Below are 19,966 nucleotides of genomic sequence, written 5' to 3'. Positions count from 1 at the left end.
TTTTAAACTTTAACGTGCCAACCTTCCAGTCGGGTCCTTCAGGTTCCGAAGCCAGATGGCGATGACCGGTGACCGTTTTGAAATGATCTAGTTACGGTCTTAGCATGGAGAACTGCAAGGTATTGTCTTTCCATGTTTGTAAAGTTTCTTTCCTGTTTGCCGAGGCATCGGCTAAGGTAACTTATTACTCTGTCTCCATCGGGGTGTGCAAATGTCTTAGGTTGAAGCGCCTACAATACATTCATTCATTCATCAGTACAGTACAACACGGGTGCAGTAGTTATGCATTCGATAGTTATACACAGGACTTCGTCACAATTGTTGCAAAATCCTGCACATAGCTCTGGTTTGTTCCAAGAAAATGTTCCAATCACGCACCTGGACAGTTTTGAAGAGTGGTATTTTCAACAAGGCCTTTTCGACCCATCACCTAACCCAAATATCGACAAAACCGACATTTTTTAGACTAACCGTAAGGTTAGCTCCTCTTAATCTCCAAAAAACTTCCTTCAAAACTTGCACTGAGTGACAATTACTACATCATCGAGATATACAAATAGAAATGGTTCTAATAATGGACCTAACCCTGTATCTATTAGCCATGGCCAATTTGCCGAACCATTATGTAGGCCGAAAGGCATCCGCTTAAAATGAAATAAGCCTCGGTCGCACACGCTAAATGCCGTAACTGTTGTTTTGATTGCCCAAAACGTGTCCTGTTAATTTTTTCAAGCTTTGCCATGCAACCTATTTAGTTTAATTATTTTGAGGTCCATCGAATATAGCCTCTTTTAGCTTAGCGTCGCTGATTTTGGGAAATTTATGTGGCAAATACCCGGAACGCTGACAGTTATAGTGGTTGCAATTTAATGTAAACCTATTTGGTTTTAAGACGTCATTTTAGTAGAGATGTGTTATTCCATTAATTGTTTTTGTAATTTTTTTAAGTTGATCATAGTGGTGATTGCACGCCACTGGCATTTAGTATTCTGGTGGTTCCCCAAAGGACAGTAGCAACGGACACTGGCATTTACTAATTTTTTTTTTTCACTGGAAATTGGTGCACTGTTCATCCGGATCACACTGTACAGTAGGGTGGCCCAAAAAAAACGAATTTTTTTTTTTTCGTGTCTCTTGTGAAAATATGTTGGAGTTTATCATGTTTTAAGAACCCCCTCAAAAAATCAGCTCAAAAAAAATTTTTTTAGAGGTCGCTCAAGATTTTTAAAAATTGAGAAAATTGTCAAAACTTGAATTTTTTTTAAATTTTTTTTCTCGTTATTTTATCATTTTCTAGGTTGAAAAAAATCTCGATTCTTAAAATTTCAAATCGATATTTTAATTTCTAAAGGTCACTCATAATTATTTTAACTTTCAAAGTAGTGTTTGTACCTACCTAAAATGTTTTCGAGCGACCTCTAAAAATAAATATCAACGAACTAATAATTCTTTTTAATTGAATTTGATGAACAAAAGAATAGAAATCGAGGCAAAATTTATTACCGCACTTTGAGTATTAAATATTCTCGTGATTTATTTCTATTCTTTTGTTCATCAAATTCAGTAAAAAAGAATTATTAGTTCGTTGATATTTATTTTTAGAGGTCGCTCGAAAACATAGATACACTACTTTGAAAGTTAAAATAACTATGAGTGGCTTTAGAAATTAAAATATCGATTTAAAATTTTCAGAATCGAGATTTTTTTCAACCTAGAAAATATTAAAAATAAATTTTTGACGATTTTGGAAATTTTGTAAATATTGAGCGACCTCTAAAAAATTTGTTTGAGATGATTTTTTGAAGGGGCTCTTAAAACATGATAAACTAACATATTTTCACAAGAGACCATTCTACTGTACAGGGTGTCTCATCTCGATAGTATGGGCCTAATGTAGGATACAAAAAAATTAAATAAAATTTGGGATTTGACAGAAATGACTAATGACGTCATCCCAAAACATAGGAACATTCAATTATTTTCCAACGACAACTGTTCCTTCTACCGCTAATGTGGTTTTTAGGTGGTATCCTCAAAGTAGGCCTATACTGTCGAGTTTGAGACACCCTGTACAACTAATTTGACGTTACAATTTCGACACCGAATATGAATTTCATGATTCGCCTCACGATTTGCCCGCCCGCAGCGATATGACAATATAATGAAATACGACATATCCAACGCTAAATGATACACCATTTGTTATGTTAAATTCGGTAATACGCATATAATTTACGCTTTGCCGTCTACTTTTGAACTAATTAATCAGGTACGGAATTAAACAATGACGATAATTGCGCCAACTAATGACGATAAAATTTAACGCCCTAGGTTCACTGAACGGTGAGTCGATAAACTTCAAACGTTTCACTTAAAGAAAAGCGATTAGGGCTCCGAGGCCGTTGATCAATTTGTTTTCTGCTTCGTATGCGCCGTAAAAAATGTCTTATTTATCTTAAAGGTTGTATAAAAATTGTCCAATACTTCCGAGGATTTCTTTATACGCTGCGAAATAATGTCTGTCATCTCACCTTATTGTTAGCTCCATAAAAGTTTAATAAAACTGATTCCAAGCGCGATAATTACGATTCCATGGGCGTGTCATTTTAAGGAGTTCCAAAAGTTATTAAATAAAATGTTCCGCCACTGGCTCTGAGCAAATTTACTGTTTTGTTGTAAATTAACAAGATCTGGAATCATCTACGCTACAATGAGTGTGAAGTAGTATGAACTAAATGGTTATTATAATATTAATTTTTTTTAACAGAAATTTAAATTGCGCTAGTGTCTCTGTGTCGCATATTAAGGAGTAGTCCGTTATATGGAGACTCTTGAACATTCATATTACGAATATTACAGAAAGATTTATTATTAATATGAATTAAATCAATAAACTGTTATATTTATGACCCCTATTAGTTATGATTCTTACACTAAAACAATACTGTAATACTTAAGAATGCATTATTCTACATATAACTTTTACTAATTTTGTATTATCGTAATTATCTTTAAAACAAACTTTGTATTTTAATTAGAACCACTGTGCATTTATTACAAGTTAAATTTCTTGAAATACTGTTGAATGCTTTCAGTAGCGTAAACTGTGCGTAAAGTACATTTTTAATTCGGGAAAACGTTCAGGTATTGAAAAATATGTCGATTTAATCAATGGCTACATTTTTTATTTTTAATGCGGAAAATGTTTACTTACGCACTGATGTGAGAAATGCACGTATTGTACAATGTTGGCAAAGTACATTACGCACACCAGCAGAAATGTCAGAAACCGCAGCAAAGAGAGAATACTGAAATTTTTTATTGCCTTTAGATTACTACTTAATGATTTTAAAATTTTAATCAGAATCCTAAATTATGAAAGGTGAAAGGAATGTCACTAATTATAAGAAAAATTGTAAAAGTTCCTACAGTTGCTTTACCTTTAAATCGAATGAATAATATTTCCTGAACTTTTATTCGGGGGCAAACGCAGAACATGCCGTTAAAGCTTCATTTTGTTTAAGAGCATATGTTTTTGTGTTTGCATCGGAAACATTTACAGCTGCACATTGTTCAGGACCAGGCTTAACTGTATTGTTTTTATTAATACTAACCCTTAATTTCTGTATCTGCGATGTATGTAAATTATCAGCCTCCGTTAAATTTACAAATTTCGCCTCCGAATTACACCAGTTTTATAATTAACATAATTAGATCCGTTGAATACAGCGGAATGGGGACATACCCATTCATTAATTCCTGCAACGGCACAACGATAAATCATTGCAGCACTGCGAAACTCATATCAGAACAATTGACTGTAAACAGATTATCGTGTTAATTGATTGTATCAAAAGTGTGGCAAGGGTTGCTTAATACTGTTCGTGGAGTCAAAGCCAAAGTCAACACGAGATTACATCGACATCATATAGTAAATATACAGGGTGGTCGAGTGCGTTTCGGTAATAGTTAACTCTAAGAAGAAAAAAGTTAGTTGACTAAGAAAAAAGCCTTATAAATAAATTAACTAATTAACGATTTGTACAAAATCTGAGCGGTACCCGAAAACGCTCCAGTTTTTTATTGGTAGATTTAACAAAAAGCTATCGAGTTCCATTGTTTTTTTTTTGTCAAAAAAATGCTTTTTTATAGCGAAGGGAAATTTCCTTAGTTGCAAAATTAAATAGGCCCTTAATTTATATATTTTTTAGTATTTTATTGCGTGTAACAGCATAAAAAAAACTTCAATTTGAAAAAAGATTCGTCACGATTCGTTAATATACAGCGGAGTTATGGGCTCTCAAAGTTGACGGTCTATTGTTGAATAAATAAATAAAGTTTTCATTTTTCTGTTGTCTGGAAAACTAGTCATAACTTTCTTAATAAACTGATACATAATTTATTTATAATGCTTCAGTTTACATATTCAGAACGCATTTTGTATACTGCTTCGCTGACGGTAATGCAGCGGAATCATGTAGAATTTATCAGCATAAATATCCTCAACGAGTTTAACTTTATACAAAAACTTTCTCAAGCATCCATCAGCAGCTCCAATAAATTCGAACTTTTATGAAATGTACTGATGGTATTGGTAAACATAAAATAGTCGGAGTTTGTCAATTGGAAAATACCGCACTTATTGTACTCCAATCGAATTAGAGCTTGAACGTGAAAAAATTATTAGTAGGTATTTTATTGCACTCTATGACGGGGGAGGGTATGTAGAATGATAATATCAAAAAAGTAACTCAAAAGAAGTAACGCTACTTTTTACTGCCCTTGAAAATCTAGTTGACCTATCGGAAAATTGGTAATTTTATGTTGTAAGCAATTAAATTACCAACAATTTAAGGTACCTAAAGTCATATTTCATCAATTTTTTAATTGTAAAATAAATGTCGAACGCGAAGATTTCAGTTTTCCAAAATTGCGTATTATTATTGCAAAAAGCTATGGATGTTTCAAAACATGAAAGTGCCCAAAACCTTTATAAAAACGGCCAAAAATGCATTCTCGGACACGCTGAAAACGCTGGTTTTGTCAGATTTACTCTAACTGAAAAAAATTTGGTCCTAATTTTCTTGAGCTATAATTATAGTGTATATATACTCTGTAGGAAAAATTACCAAAACATAAAAGTGCCCAAAACCTTTATAAAAACGGCCAAATATGCGTTCTCGGACTAGCTGAAAACGCTGGTTTTGTCAGATTTACTCTAACGAAGAAAAAATTTCTTGAGCTATATTATAGTTTATGTATACTCTGCAGGAAAAATTACCAAAACATGAAAGTGTCCAAAAGCTTTATAAAAACGGCTATAAAATATACGTTTTCGGACTCGCTGAAAACGCAGGTTTTGTCAGATTTACTTTAACTAAAAAAAATTGTCCTAATTTTATTGTGCTATAGGAGTTTATGTATATTCTGTAGGAAAAATTACCAAAATATGAAAGTGCCCAAAACCTTTATAAAAACGGCCAAATATACGTTTTCGGACTCGCTGAAAACGCAGGTTTTGTCAGATTTACTTTAACTGAAAAAAAATTTGGTCCTAACTTTCTTGAGCTATATTATAGTTTATGTATACTCTGTAGGAAAAATTACCAAAACATGAAAGTGTCCAAATGCTTTATAAAAACGGCCAAATATACGTTTTCGGACACGCTGAAAACGCTGGATTTATCAGATTTACTTTAACTAAAAAAAATTTTGTCTTAATTTTCTTGAGCTATATTATAGTTTATGTATACTCTGTAGGAAAAATTACCAAAACATGAAAGTGCCCAAAAGCTTTATAAAAACGGCCAAATATACGTTTTCGGACTCGCTGAAAACGCAGGTTTTGTCAGATTTACTTTAACTAAAAAAAATTGTCCTAATTTTATTGTGCTATAGTAGTTTATGTATATTCTGTAGGAAAAATTACCAAAATATGAAAGTGCCCAAAACCTTTATAAAAACGGCCAAATATACGTTTTCGGACTCGCTGAAAACGCAGGTTTTGTCAGATTTACTTTAACTGAAAAAAAATTTGGTCCTAACTTTCTTGAGCTATATTATACTTTATGTATACTCTGTAGGAAAAATTACCAAAACATGAAAGTGTCCAAATGCTTTATAAAAACGGCCAAATATACGTTTTCGGACACGCTGAAAACGCTGGATTTATCAGATTTACTTTAACTAAAAAAAATTTTGTCTTAATTTTCTTGAGCTATATTATAGTTTATGTATACTCTGTAGGAAAAATTACCAAAACATGAAAGTGCCCAAAAGCTTTATAAAAACGGCCAAATATACGTTTTCGGACTCGCTGAAAACGCAGGTTTTGTCAGATTTACTTTAACTAAAAAAAAATTTTGTCTTAATTTTCTTGAGCTATATTATAGTTTATGTATACTCTGTAGGAAAAATTACCAAAACATGAAAGTGCCCAAAAGCTTTATAAAAACGGCCAAATATACGTTTTCGGACTCGCTGAAACGCAGGTTTTGTCAGATTTACTTTAACTAAAAAAAAATTTTGTCTTAATTTTCTTGAGCTATATTTATGTATACTCTGTAGGAAAAATTACCAAAACATGAAAGTGCCCAAAAGCTTTATAAAAACGGCCAAATATACGTTTTCGGACTCGCTGAAAAAGCAGGTTTTGTCAGATTTACTTTAACTAAAAAAAAATTTTGTCTTAATTTTCTTGAGCTATATTATAGTTTATGTATACTCTGTAGGAATAATTACAAAAACATGAAAGTGCCCAAAAGCTTTATAAAAACGGCCAAATATACGTTTTCGGACTCGCTGAAAACTTTTGATTGAAAATGGAGCTTACTTATCCCATTTAACATACGTGTCCCAAATTTTATTTAAATTGTTTGTATCCTCACAGTAGGCCCTTACTATCAAGTTTGAGACACCCTGTACTTTACTAACGTGTAATAGTATTTGGCGATGATACTGATAGTGAAACTAAATTAAATTTAAAACTCTTTGTAATGTATAGGAATGTATTAACTGTATATTATTGTAATTATGTTTATAGCAAGCTTAATTTTATAATTATAGAAACGATACATCGAAGTATAATTTCGTGTGTCAATTCAAAACATCCGTAAATTCTTGAAATACAGTTCAGGGTAGACCTATTTTAATCAGCTGCTTGGGCAGCCATACTCTTAATTTTTTATTAATGTACTTTATCTCTTTTTTACATAAAACTAAATGTCGAACTAGGTACGTGTTAAATGTTGTATACGCATGTTTTGCTTTAAAAAAACAACCGTTAATAACCAAAATAATTAATATCTCTATTAACCCGCGAGTCCTGCAACAGTAGGACGATGAATAATTGCGGCAGGACTGCAGGAGATTCGTAATAGCATAATTGAGTGTGAGTTAAAAACAGATTATGGTATAATTTATTATGTGAAAAGTGTGGCAAGGGGTGTTGACGGGTGGTTCTCATTGCAGACAACGGAAAGCGCAACATCAGCAGAAGTATAAATCAGGACGAGAGACCCAAAGTAGTTATGGTATCCTCTTCCGAGAAGGACGCCGTTCAAGCCGGCCCAGCCGTTGATTCCGGTCTGGGACATTACACCCCTCCAGGCCCCCAAAGCTCAGGTATAGATCACAACCACGAAAAGGCTTATTGCACCAGCACGTTTTCCGCACGCATATCATGGGTCAGACATCTGTATCACTGTAGAATTCGTTTTCATTTATTTTTGCTCGTACACGGAAAAATATATTAAAAATCGGATAGAACATACAGGGTATCCCGTTTATACTTTATTGAAAACAAGGGTGTGAGTTCATTTTGGAAAAATATTGGGGGAAGTTCATATAATGCTTTTATCTTTAACATTTCTTTAATCATCTTGAAATCGGCTAAAGATAAAATTCCTGGATCAGTTCGTGCTTTGAAACTCCTCTAGACAGCGGTTTTCAAGATTTCAAACTGACTAGCAGTCAGTGATTAGAAAACCCAGTAACCCTATAACGGGGTGTACGAGATTGTAGAACCATTAAACTTTATGGGAACATGAATCTCATACATCAGAGGTCTGATACTACATGACTGAATTGGCACGCTTTCCTAACCCCACAACCCCGTAACCCCACAACCCCGTAACCCCGCAACCCTAGGTTTGTGAGAATGTATAACTTCGAAACTCAGGGATTGAGTCTAGTCCTGTTGTAACTCACTAATCCATTAACACGTTTGTTTTCTTTTCGATTCGAAAAAACACCATAGTGTCTTGACCCGCTGAATTCGAATTTAGAGTAAAAAACAAGGGGACTCCTCTAGAAAACGGTTTTCGAAATTTAAAATCGACATAAGTGTTTGATGATTTAAAAAACATTGAAATTCATGATTTTATTGCTCCTTAACCCCATACCATTATAACCCCGCAACCCCATAACCCCGTAACCTGTTATTTCAACGAATTTTATCTCAAATATTTACAGTCAAGGAAGGATTATTGAGTTTTTCAGAGTTCTAAGAGTTCCGTTGTTGTACATCTTCTCACACTCAGGGTTATAGGGTTACGGGGTTGTTGGGTTGTGGAAGTCTGATAACTCACTCATGTTGTTTCAGACCCCTGTGATATGATCCGTGTTCCCACAGAGTTTCATGGTTCTACAATATCGCGCGTCCCGTGTTATGGGGTTACGGGGTTATGAAGCTACGAGGTTATGGAGTTATGGTGCTATGAGATCATGAATTTAAATGTTAGTCCTATTGTAACTCCTTAATCCATTAATACGTTTGTTTTCTTTTTGATTTACACTGGAAAAAACACCCTAGCATCTTGACCCGCTGAATTCAAATTTAGAGTAAAAATCAAGAGAATCCTCTAGAAAACGGTTTTCGAAATTTAATACCGACTAGAACGGTTACTGATTAAATAAACATTGGAATTCATGATTTTATTAAACCATAACCCCATAACATAACCCCGCAACCCCATAACCCCGTAACCTGTTATTTCAACGAATTTTTTCGCAAAAATTTACAGTCAAGGAAGGATTATTGAGTTTTTCATAGTTTTCAGAGCTTCGTTGTTGTACAGCTTCGCACACGCGGAGTTATGGGGTTACGGGGTTGTTGGGTTGTGGAAACCTGTTAGCTCACTCATGTAGTTTCGGACCCCTGTGATATGATATCCGTGTTCTCACAGAGTTTCATGGTTCTACAGACTCGCGCGTCCCGGGTTATGGGGTTACAGGGTTATGAAGCTACGAGGGGTTATGGCGCTATGAAATTTCCAACCACCGACTACTCAAGTCGGTTTGAAGTCTCGAAAGAGAGTGTCTCGATGTTAAAGTTAAAACTCGAAATGATTCCTTGTTGCAATTGACAGAAGTTTTCGAGAAAAAGAATACTTTTTAACTCGTACCAGATAACACGCTCCCCCACGGTCTATAAGGATTGTAGATGTGGAAGAAGCTATTTTAAATACCGTTGAAGAAAAATTGCTGCTGAATTCAATATTCAAATCCTACAGCCCACATTAAGACAACAATTACGGCCTTTTATCTAAGAGCTCACGAATTTTAATGAAGTTATGTTTTAGTAACTAAAGCCCCCCAAAATTATTTAACCAAATTTATCACCCTACATCCTGAAAATACAACATTAATGTGAAAAACTTTATAACGAACGCACCCGATATTTACCAAGAGGAACTCACTCCTCAGTTTTTTTTTAAGTATAAAGGGACACCCTGTATGTATCACGTAAAAATTGCCCCCTTTTTTCTCAGTTAATATTCGAGATACGAAAAAACGTTAAGAATTAAACTTGTAGCGACTTTTCAAAATCTGTTGACACGTACCATAAAAACAGTTGAATATCTCTTTTCTGAGATTTTGAGCCTAACTATAGGTGTCATTAACGGTATACCCTGTAGATCTTTATACTATTAGAAAGATTGTTGCAGTTTTTGCATCTCTGGGATAATAACGAAGTAAAAGGTGGGGCAGTTTTCGAATAAACACCCTGTATAGAATGGGTCAGATTTAACATTGCACGGAGACTATATGATGGTACTTGTATTGCACTGTAAATTTATCCAGGACCCCCTTTGACTTTTTGTCTGATATGTGACTGAACTGAAGCAGACAATACTTATATTGCTATTGTGCATGTCTTCAAGTTGGGTTTATGCCAATAGTTTTTGAAAAAATATAGAGATTTTAAATTAAAAGAAAAAGAGGAGATGTATTCTTTTTTTTACACCAACAAAAACAAGTACAATATTTAATATATTATCATAGAACATTTCTTCCCAGAAATTACTGTTTATGAAATTATTTAGGGGATGACTTCTAGGCCGCCATGATGTAAAAATTTTATAAGAAACTTTCGAAATAAAGAGATCTGTCCTGAGATCTCGAAGAGCAATTTTTTTATTTTTCTCAAAATTTTCATTTTTCTGAAAATTAAAATTAAATTAAATTAAAATTTAAATAGTTATAACTACCAAGAAAATTTGATTTTGTCAAAAAATGAAAAAACAACTGTATTTGGCACAAGAATGCGCAACCCTTTTGTAATTTATATGTAATTATACTACCCAAAGATTCACGTCGTCCAAATAATCATCCGTTTTAAAAATAATTTAGGTACTTACCAAAAAGCAAAATTCAATACAAAGCAGACTACAACATAATATGCTCGAAATGTCCACCACCATTTTCGATGTACGCACGACACCTTCGAATCCAATTTTCGCGCACTTGAAAACACCTCAAGAAAAGGAAATAGTGGTACTCAAAAAACACTCAAACACTGTCCAATTCCAGATACCAACTGTCAATATTCCTTAATTAATCGAACTTTTGTACATCAAGTTGGATTTTGATAATTTTTTCTCGGAAATGGTTGAGATGTCCCATGTTTGTTTATTTTAATATATTCTATCGTCTGCTAAAATGAAGGCAGTCAATCTTCTAATACCCTGTAGAAGCATTGATCATGATTTTAATCGATACTATCGATCTCACAGTTCAATTTTAACTCGAGAGAATGAGATTTAAATTAAATTTTCCCACCGTAGATCAACCCCAAATAAATAACGGATGTTAAAAAATAAATTCTCGGTAATACTATTTGTGAGAAACAGAGACTTTTTGGGGGGAGTGGTGACACAACAGTAAAAGCGATCTGTCGACCCTCAGACAAAAATAATCCACGCTGTCCTTAAAGAAGGCAGCGAGTTCGGGTTTCTTTATTCACTGCACTCAGTATTCCATGTCGATATCGCTGAATTATCAATATTCCCGGCTATTTGGAGTGTTACTTGTAAACCATGGTAATTTGAACCACCTGTTACACACATCGTGGACCTAGAATTAAATTCTATATTTTCAAATTTCCAATATACGCCCCGAAAAGAACATCGGGCTATTAACATTTCTCGCACGTTCCCTCTCGACATATTTTTCTATAGATTTACTATAGTACGGGTTACACTGTGTCCGTTTTTTGAGTTCAGATGGCTTATAATACATTTGCGCTAACTTCCTTCACTACACGCTAACGTATCGGGCTCCATTGCTTTCTTTTATGTCGCCGTAAACTTTTCTTTGTTTGGGTTGGAATCCCCTCTTTTATTTAAACCTTGGAAATAGTAAAGCCGCCCTTACTTACCCGAGGTCCGGTGCTTTAATAATAGAAATAATTCATCAATTTTAAAGGCCCAAAAACGACAGTAAAAAAACTTGTCCAAATTATGGCAGCAAGAACATTAATGTACTATATTTTTAATTTAATGGCTATCGCGACACATCCAGTGGGTTTTATACAGGGCGTTTTCAATTTTAGGGGTTACAGCTCTCGAAAAAGTAGTGCATTTTTCAAAAAATTTGTCTCGCGTCAGAAATAGTTACCCAATAAGGGCAATTACTGGAGCTGTAAAGCCTAGACACTCTGTATATGAAACGTATCCTACACTTTGTGGCGGGAAACTTCATGCTGCCCTCTGTTAATGGATTATAATAATAATATCTCTACTCCTCATTCTAACTACGAGAATTAGCCCAGAAGTCGGAGACTTGTGCGGGAGAGGAGGCGGCATATTATTATTACGCAGGCCGCATTTGCGCCCAGGAACGACTTATGTTGGTAGGCCCTAACCACCATTCAGTGCAGGAATGAGGGAAACCCGGAAAACCTCATTAATTAGAGGGGTGGTCAAATGCCAATCAATGTGTCAATCTCTCACATTGACCCAAGCCAACATTCTTCCACCCTACCATACTTGCACAGAGGGTGCCAATCCTCCGTACAAGCATAGCTAATCTACGGTCTACCGGCCGCGGGATTCGAAACCCGGGCAGATCGACACATCGATTTAAGTACTGACGCCTTAAACCGTGCGGCTATCTACCGTGTCGATTGTATTAACATATCGGAATACGGGAGTCGGAATTGTATAAGTAGTGACTATTAAAGAAAAGGCAAACCACGAAAACAAAGATGACTTACTGTATCGCTCTCACGTAACGGCCGATGAACTATGGGGACTTTCCGAACCTGTATATAAACGTGCGATACATTAAAATCAAATGTTGTACTCTTGAATCAAGAAAGAGTGCACTGATAACTTTTGTTGCAAAGGCTGTTTTAATTAATTTTTCGCACAACTTACGGGAAAAAAGAACCTAGATTACCTCGTATGACGTTTATTATAAATAAAATAAGAATATATAAGAATTCGAATAACAAAATCAATGATTACTTTAATGTAAAGCTAATTCAAGCAATTTTTTTTTCTATAAAATCGTATCGGCATTTTAACTGAAGAGCGGAGGCTAACATGCGCTGCCCTTCGTAAGCGTTCGGAACAGGATCGGATTCTGCTTAAATTTGAACTGTTCACGGTTTAATTTTGTTGCTGTTTTGATTATTTTGGATTAATTTGCTACTGAAGTGGCTAAATAAGAAAAAGATATAAACATACCGCAATTTTATAGCTTTTTAATATTACCACAGCAAAATGAATCCCTGGTATTTTTTATCATATAGTATTTACAGTTCTTATGACTTTCCAAAAAATAAAACAAAAACCAATTATTTACATTAAGCCTTTTTAGCATTTGTCACAGTCCTTGATACCAATCAGATGGCGGTAATTATTTTCGTAAGTTATATTTGAAATGTAATTCGACTTTTACCGAATACTAATCAATTATCTGAATACGACTGTGCTGTGTTAAATGAGGACACTGATAAATAACATCGGCGTTTAAAATAAATGTTCCGTGCTAGAGCTCGTATTTTTGTTTGGATCCGTTGTATCAACAGGGCCCCGATAATTACCGGCTCCCCATACCACATGTGTATTCGATAGGATCTTTGTTATAATGTATCTGTTCGCTTCACGAAGGACGGAGTAATATGCTCCGGACCTGCTGATCAGTTGAAATTCGGTTATCGAGGGGAAGAACATTTCTGACGTAAAACCACTGTTACTTTAAAAAAAAGAAGTGTACACACATCGATAGATGATGTTGTTTTTAACAACAGTGATTGGAATAATTACAATCTGATAATAATACACGTCTTTCTTCCTACTTGTACGCTTATGACACGCACTGATATATGGAGGGGTTCCAAGAAGTCAAACCACGTAGTCTGAGTCATCTCTACATGATAAGCGAATGAGAACGTTCTAAACGCGTGCGCGCGCAGCCTGGACATATCGGAACACTATGTGAAATGAATGGCACATTACAATTTTCGTGCAGGGAATATACACAATTATTTTATCAGATAAAGAAGTAGTAAAAATTGTGGTTTGACTTATACTCGTACTAATTGGGACTGAAGTATATTATAGACAGAATTCTTAAATAGATAAATAAATAATAGTGGACAATCCTTTCTGGCCAACCCCGTAGACGCGCTTATTGGCCTGTTGGCATTTAAATGGATTCTGATTGCGTTGAGTAAAGGAATCCACACAGCACCACCAAGTGTCTGCTCACTAGAAACATTAAGTTCAGAGAGGCTAAGAGGTTATTTAAAAATCCATCTCCGCTCGAGGCACAGTCAAGTGCGACAGGAAACTGCATTTAAATGTAAAGTGAAATCATTTAAATTTCGGTAATATAAAAGGTAGATATATCTATAAATGACTTTCACTATTTTTTCAGCTGATTTATTAGGCATTCGAGATTTTCAACAGGTCTCTTTTGTAGATAAGGACCTTTATTCATTTCAATAACTCCTCTTTTCTATTCGCTTCAAATAAATCACTTGAATGTCTTTCGGGGGGAATAATTTTATTTAGTTTGACGCCAATTTCAACTCCAAAATTGTACCAAGTTAATACCTTGTTGGGTTCTGTATATAGCATGGATTAATCTCAAATTATTACACACACAAATAGAACACCGGCACACTGCATAGTTTATTTATCTCCCATTCATAATAGACGGGTTGTTACATGTAAATACCAGATAGAAGTTAGCGGTTCTCAACAAGTTTTCTTTTAAAAAGTGATATGTAATTTTATTATTATTTTATTATTATAATATGAAGAAACATTTTTAGAATCATTGACTCCATCGATAGCTTAGAACAGGAATAAAAGATATTTCTTTGAAATATTGCGTTACTTAATGATTTCAATATGTCTATCTGTTTGCTAGATATTGATATAATTCAATGTTGGTAGCCAGCAGAGTTGTTGTTTCCTGTAATATTATCAGTTAAACGATCTTTTGCTACTTTGGTATCAAAGCAGAGTCATATTCATATGACTTCATCTGATAAGATTACGGCGCACCATCTTTGGCCACAGCTATACGCCTCTTTTATGCAGGGAACGATTCCAGCGGTTCTCAACAATTTTTAACAATTTTGGTTCTTGTTAATTTTAAGCACCGTTTTGCTGTTTTAACGGGTTCGATTCGAAAAGTTTATTATAAATCCAATTTACATACCATTAAAAAACATTATCCTTGTTTATAAACGCCCTGTATGAAGTTTGAATCTGGAGTGTGGATAATATTATCAAGGTAAAGTAATTTTTACAAAATTGACGCAGTTAGTTTACTGTTCATTATTTTTAACAAACATAGTTATTGGACTTAATTGGGGATGAGCTTATAATCCCTCTAAACTATTCGGCTCGAAACAATAGCTGAAGTTTTGTACTTAAGCATGGCTTATGTCTTTCTAGGTGTTAACTAATAGTACTCCGGCTTGGCAACTTGCTAATAGAATTGATTACATGTCTGAGGAACATATTGCAAGGAATGTCTAACTGTTGCCAGCACAATTCAAACAACTTGTTAAATGTAAGCATCAAGTCCATCACATCAGCGGATGTAATTTTTTAACCGCTGTCGAATGTAAAATACAGCGAGTTTAGTTGATATCCTGGGTTTCTTTTTTCTTATTGGAATGTGAGGCTACGAATTATTTTCTATTGGTTAGCACAAGACACTAACATTACTCGTAACATTAATGTTTAAAATACATGCCTACAATTTTATATAAATAATCAATAAAAGTAAAAAAAAAATTTGATATACGAAAATACAGTTTATACTCTCCTGGAGACACCAGGAAGCAACTAACTGAAAAAGAGAAGCGCTTTTCCAGCTAAACTAGACATGGACATCTGGCACCACAGAGAAAGCGTTAGAAAGAGGAGAGGAAGCCACAAACAAGCACCAGAAGAGAGCTGAGAAACTGCTTATCGAAAAATATTGAATGTAGGTCTCAGTAATCTTATGATTCTGATGATGAATTGTGTAATGTTTTGTACTCTTACTATGTCGCCAGTGATAGTAATTTAGACAGTTGAAGTATTATTCCGTTTTCTAAAGCCACATTATCACATTATCACATTACACATTATCACATTACATCACATCATTACATCACATTATCACATTACATCACATTATCACATTATCATTATACATTATCATTAAGGGACCTTTCATACAAGATAATCATAAATCAATATCTTTTCAAAAGTTTGATGGTTATTCCTTTTAGTTATAAGCAAATTAATTGCCTTCTTCCACATATAAACTCAATGCAGCTATTAATTCATTTGGTAACATTTTTACTAGATCGTATATTAAGAGACTTAAGAGTTCTCCAAAGTCGTTTAATATTTTTTTAAATAACAACGGATTCCAAAAACCTTTTCATTCCACGTCATATCATAGAGATATAACAATTACGTATTATATTGCAACCAATCTTATACGAGTGCATTTCAAATTTCGAAGTGCTTTATCTCTTTGTTGCACAACTTGGTGTGTCACTGGTGTGTAAAATATTTACGCACTATTGCAATAAAACGCACTGTGCAATAGTAAAATCAGCAGATAGAAATATTTGTTACAGCCCTAAAAACTTACCCAACCGCAACAGTTCGAATTTTTGTTGATTTGCGATCCTGTCTTAACGCTAACAGAATTCTAATAACCTCTTAGTGCTCGACCGAATACCTTCGAATATTTATACCCAAACTAAATGAATGTAGAACCGTCGATTTAATTAAATAACGTTAATGACAGTAAGTGTGAAAATTCCAAATATTCGGATATAGTTTAACCAGAACAATTTGAGGTGTCCCTCTGCTGAACTATTGAAACCAGAGGGAATTCTTGTGGCCACGCTCAGATTCGACAAATTTGCTTGCAGGTCATTTTAGGATGCCGACCTCGTGATTATGTCCATAAAAGTAATGACTTTTAGCGCCACGTAGACGTTACCAGATTCCTGTAAATTATTCCGAACTCTATTCGTTTACTATTAATGCTTCAATTCGGTATCAGGCAAAAGTTGATCCTCATTATCAACAACTGAACTAACTGGACACATTTAAAAATATAAAAGTTATTTTAATTTGATTGCAGATACGTGGTGTTAGGGATATATCTTTATCTAAAAATTGTAAATTCGATTCTTACTGCACCTCAATAAAAACAAATGGCTTCTTAAAGGTACGGTAGCCGCGTGCTTGCATAGACTGGAAATGAATTGCAGGTATGCGACACTTTTATTGCCGGTACTTTATGATGTGCTGGATATCGATGCGACGGGCGCAGGGCATATGATATGCACGTGCATGTTTCCACAGTAAGTTAACAAAATTAATTGAAAAATATTGAATGAAAAAATAAAATAAAAAGTGTAAATTACATTTTGAAAAATATATTATATAAGTATTATAAATGCACGGTTTTAATCAGTCAATGTGCATTTCAACGCCAATGTAGCCAACTTAAATTTCTGGTTAAACTTAATTTTGTGTGAGATTGCATGTTTTTTCTTAAAGATCTGAGATAGCAAGTTTTCGTAGCAACGCGTCGATATGATCTAGATTGCACAACTACGTCTCATTAAATGCAATAAAAACAGTGACAAAAAAATTATACATCAGTTTAGAAAAACAAAATATAAAACTCGATTCACTTTATCGTCACATCTTGAAGTATTGAATGATAATCCTAGAAACATATTACGGTTGTTAAAGCTGAATAGGGACCTGCCGCAATATTTTTCTGTAGTAATCCATTTTAATATTTTGTCGGCAGCAGCGCCTGAAATGTGTCAATTATGTGTGCGTAATAAATTATACCACACAATATAATACTTATCTCATTGATTTTATATAAATCAGCTTCAAATATAGACGCCAACTATTTCCTGTTCCTATTTCCTGAATTTTTCATAAGAAAAAACATTAGAAATATGAAACATTACGTGGAACTTGGATTCATTTGGACAATTTTTCTTACAAAATAATATATACAGCGAATTTAGAATGATATAAGATGTGTGATGCTGGATGTACACAGAATGCTATCTACGCTCACTCTACATGGTAAATTTTAAATGTGGTAAAATATAAAAGAAATAATGTCTCCGACACCACATTTTGGTTTAAAACGTAGTTTTATTTCAGTAATAAACATACATTTTAAAATAATATTCTATCTTATCTAATTTTACGCACTAGTGCGTAAAGTAAAATAACTTATGCGTTACTACGCACAACAAATTCGTTAGAAATGTATGCACTCTAGCGGGTTGTTATTCTGTGGCCTATGTACTTGATCACCGCCAGATACAGCTTACATTGCACCTAGTTAGTAATCTTTTACCTGCCCTCGTTCTTCTCGTGCTAAGCTTTGTGGGTGCGAACCCACTATCAGAATCCCTAGGCCCTCCCTGATTGATGTTGATATCGGTTCTTGTTGTTTTATGCAATCCTGCTTAAAATAAAATACTTTACGCACTATTTGGTTTAAAGCATGATTTCATTTGAATGGTAGATATCTATTACCATTGGCTGTACATATGTGAAATTCAATAATTATTGACGTTTTTCATTTTACGCAGTATTGCGTGAAGTAAAAAACTTTGGGTACCTACTACTGCGTAAAACATATTTTTTAGCATGCACTGCATATGTAAAACACCTTTTTTCACTCATAGCACTATCACGCTAGTAGAAAATGTTACTTATTGCATAAATAAGTATTAAAACGAATTGCTAGAAAACCGCAATTTGGTTCAAAACATAGTTTTATTTAAGTAGCACATTTATTTAAAAGTATCTTGGCTATACATACGCGAAAACTAATAGTTGCTATCTTTACTCATTTTACGCACTAGTGCGTAATGTAAAATACTTACTTGAGTTACTGCGTAAACTTAAATATGATGAAAATATGAACAAAGTTTCACTCACAGCACTTGTGGTGTAAATAATTATTAAAACTATTGCTAAAATACCAGAAGTCGTAAAAATCTCAGTTTTGTTTGAAACATAGTTTTATTTAGATAGTAAATATTTATTAGCTGTACATTATGTGAAACCCAATAATTAGTCTTATCTCATTTTACGCCCTAGTGCTTAAAGTAAAATACATTACGCAGTACTGCGTAAAACAAATTATTTGTGAATGTGTGGACTGGGTATGTATAGGTATTTTACATACGCACTCATAGCACTTTCGCACTGGTGAAAAGTGTTTCTTTACTTACCCACTTGTTGAATAAATAAAGTATTAAAACGAATTGCTAAAATACCGGAAGTCGTAAAAACCGCAATTTGGTTTAAAACATAGTTGATCCAATACAAGGGGGGGAAGTTCGCTGCCTTCCCAGGCAGATTGGATAGAAAGTGGTCTTTTTTATAGTTTAGAAACGTTAAATATTGATTTATAGGGAAATATATGATTGTTTTTTGTTTCAGGATGTGTCAGCATGGCAAGGTGGGCAGTGCCGCAGTTCGCAGCTGTGATTCTTCACTGCTTTTTGTCAGGCACGCTATCCCTCTCTCAAAATTAATGTACCATATCGAATAATCCCAGCTCAAAACCAACAGAATAAAATTTTATTGCTCAGCTTTCCCTTTAAACTTTGTTTCCGTCTTTGACAAATGCCGTGACAATTACATAATAAATATACAGGGTGAGGTGAGTTATTAGCTAAAATGCATCAACATCAAACCGACATGTTTGTTCTGTTTAATATATCAACCAACAATCGTGGTGGCTGACAGATAGAAACCAAAAATTATTGGAAGTGCAGCACCCTCCAAATGTAATCCAAGATCTTTTATGTAATCAAGATTGCACAGTGTTGTATTATTTAGTTTTTTTAGTGAATATATTGCATTTATTATGTATTGAAATTTGAAAAACTAATTCCTCGTTAAATATTTGGTTACTTCATTTTTTTACACTTTGTTGTCTTTGTCTATTCTTAGCCCAGTTAAAAAAATATATTGGAATAAAAATGCGTTTATTTTGCGCTCTTTGTGATGTGAAACATAGTCAACCCCAGTACTTAATTTCTAGTCTTGTAAATCTTCCGTGACGTCGTTTATAAACAAAGCAAAAAGGGAGGGCCCGAGTGTGGACTCTTGAGGCACGCCCGGGATCTGATAAACAAGTGAGGCTTAAAACCAAGTTG

The 19,966-nt window shown here is 34.2% G+C and overlaps 1 protein-coding gene across 1 annotated transcript in view; it reads left to right on the top strand.

Annotated features, from left to right (window-relative positions):
• Positions 1 to 19,656, top strand: part of LOC108915291 (lachesin-like) — a gene marked incomplete at its 5' end in the record, with an annotated part of 141,306 nt that extends 121,650 nt beyond the window's left edge. Inside the window, 2 exons of the mRNA XM_018721280.1 lie at positions 7,471 to 7,623; positions 19,245 to 19,656. Coding sequence (XP_018576796.1) covers positions 7,471 to 7,623; positions 19,245 to 19,339 — 248 coding nt within the window. The remainder of the gene's footprint in view (positions 1 to 7,470; positions 7,624 to 19,244) is intronic.
• Positions 19,657 to 19,966: the final 310 nt, after the last annotated feature.

Source organism: Anoplophora glabripennis, unplaced genomic scaffold (assembly GCF_000390285.2).
Source record: "Anoplophora glabripennis isolate ALB-LARVAE unplaced genomic scaffold, Agla_2.0 scaffold958, whole genome shotgun sequence".
Lineage (NCBI taxonomy): Eukaryota > Metazoa > Arthropoda > Insecta > Coleoptera > Cerambycidae > Anoplophora > Anoplophora glabripennis.
Note: the sequence above shows the minus strand (reverse complement) of the source record. Positions and strands in the feature narration are given on the sequence as shown.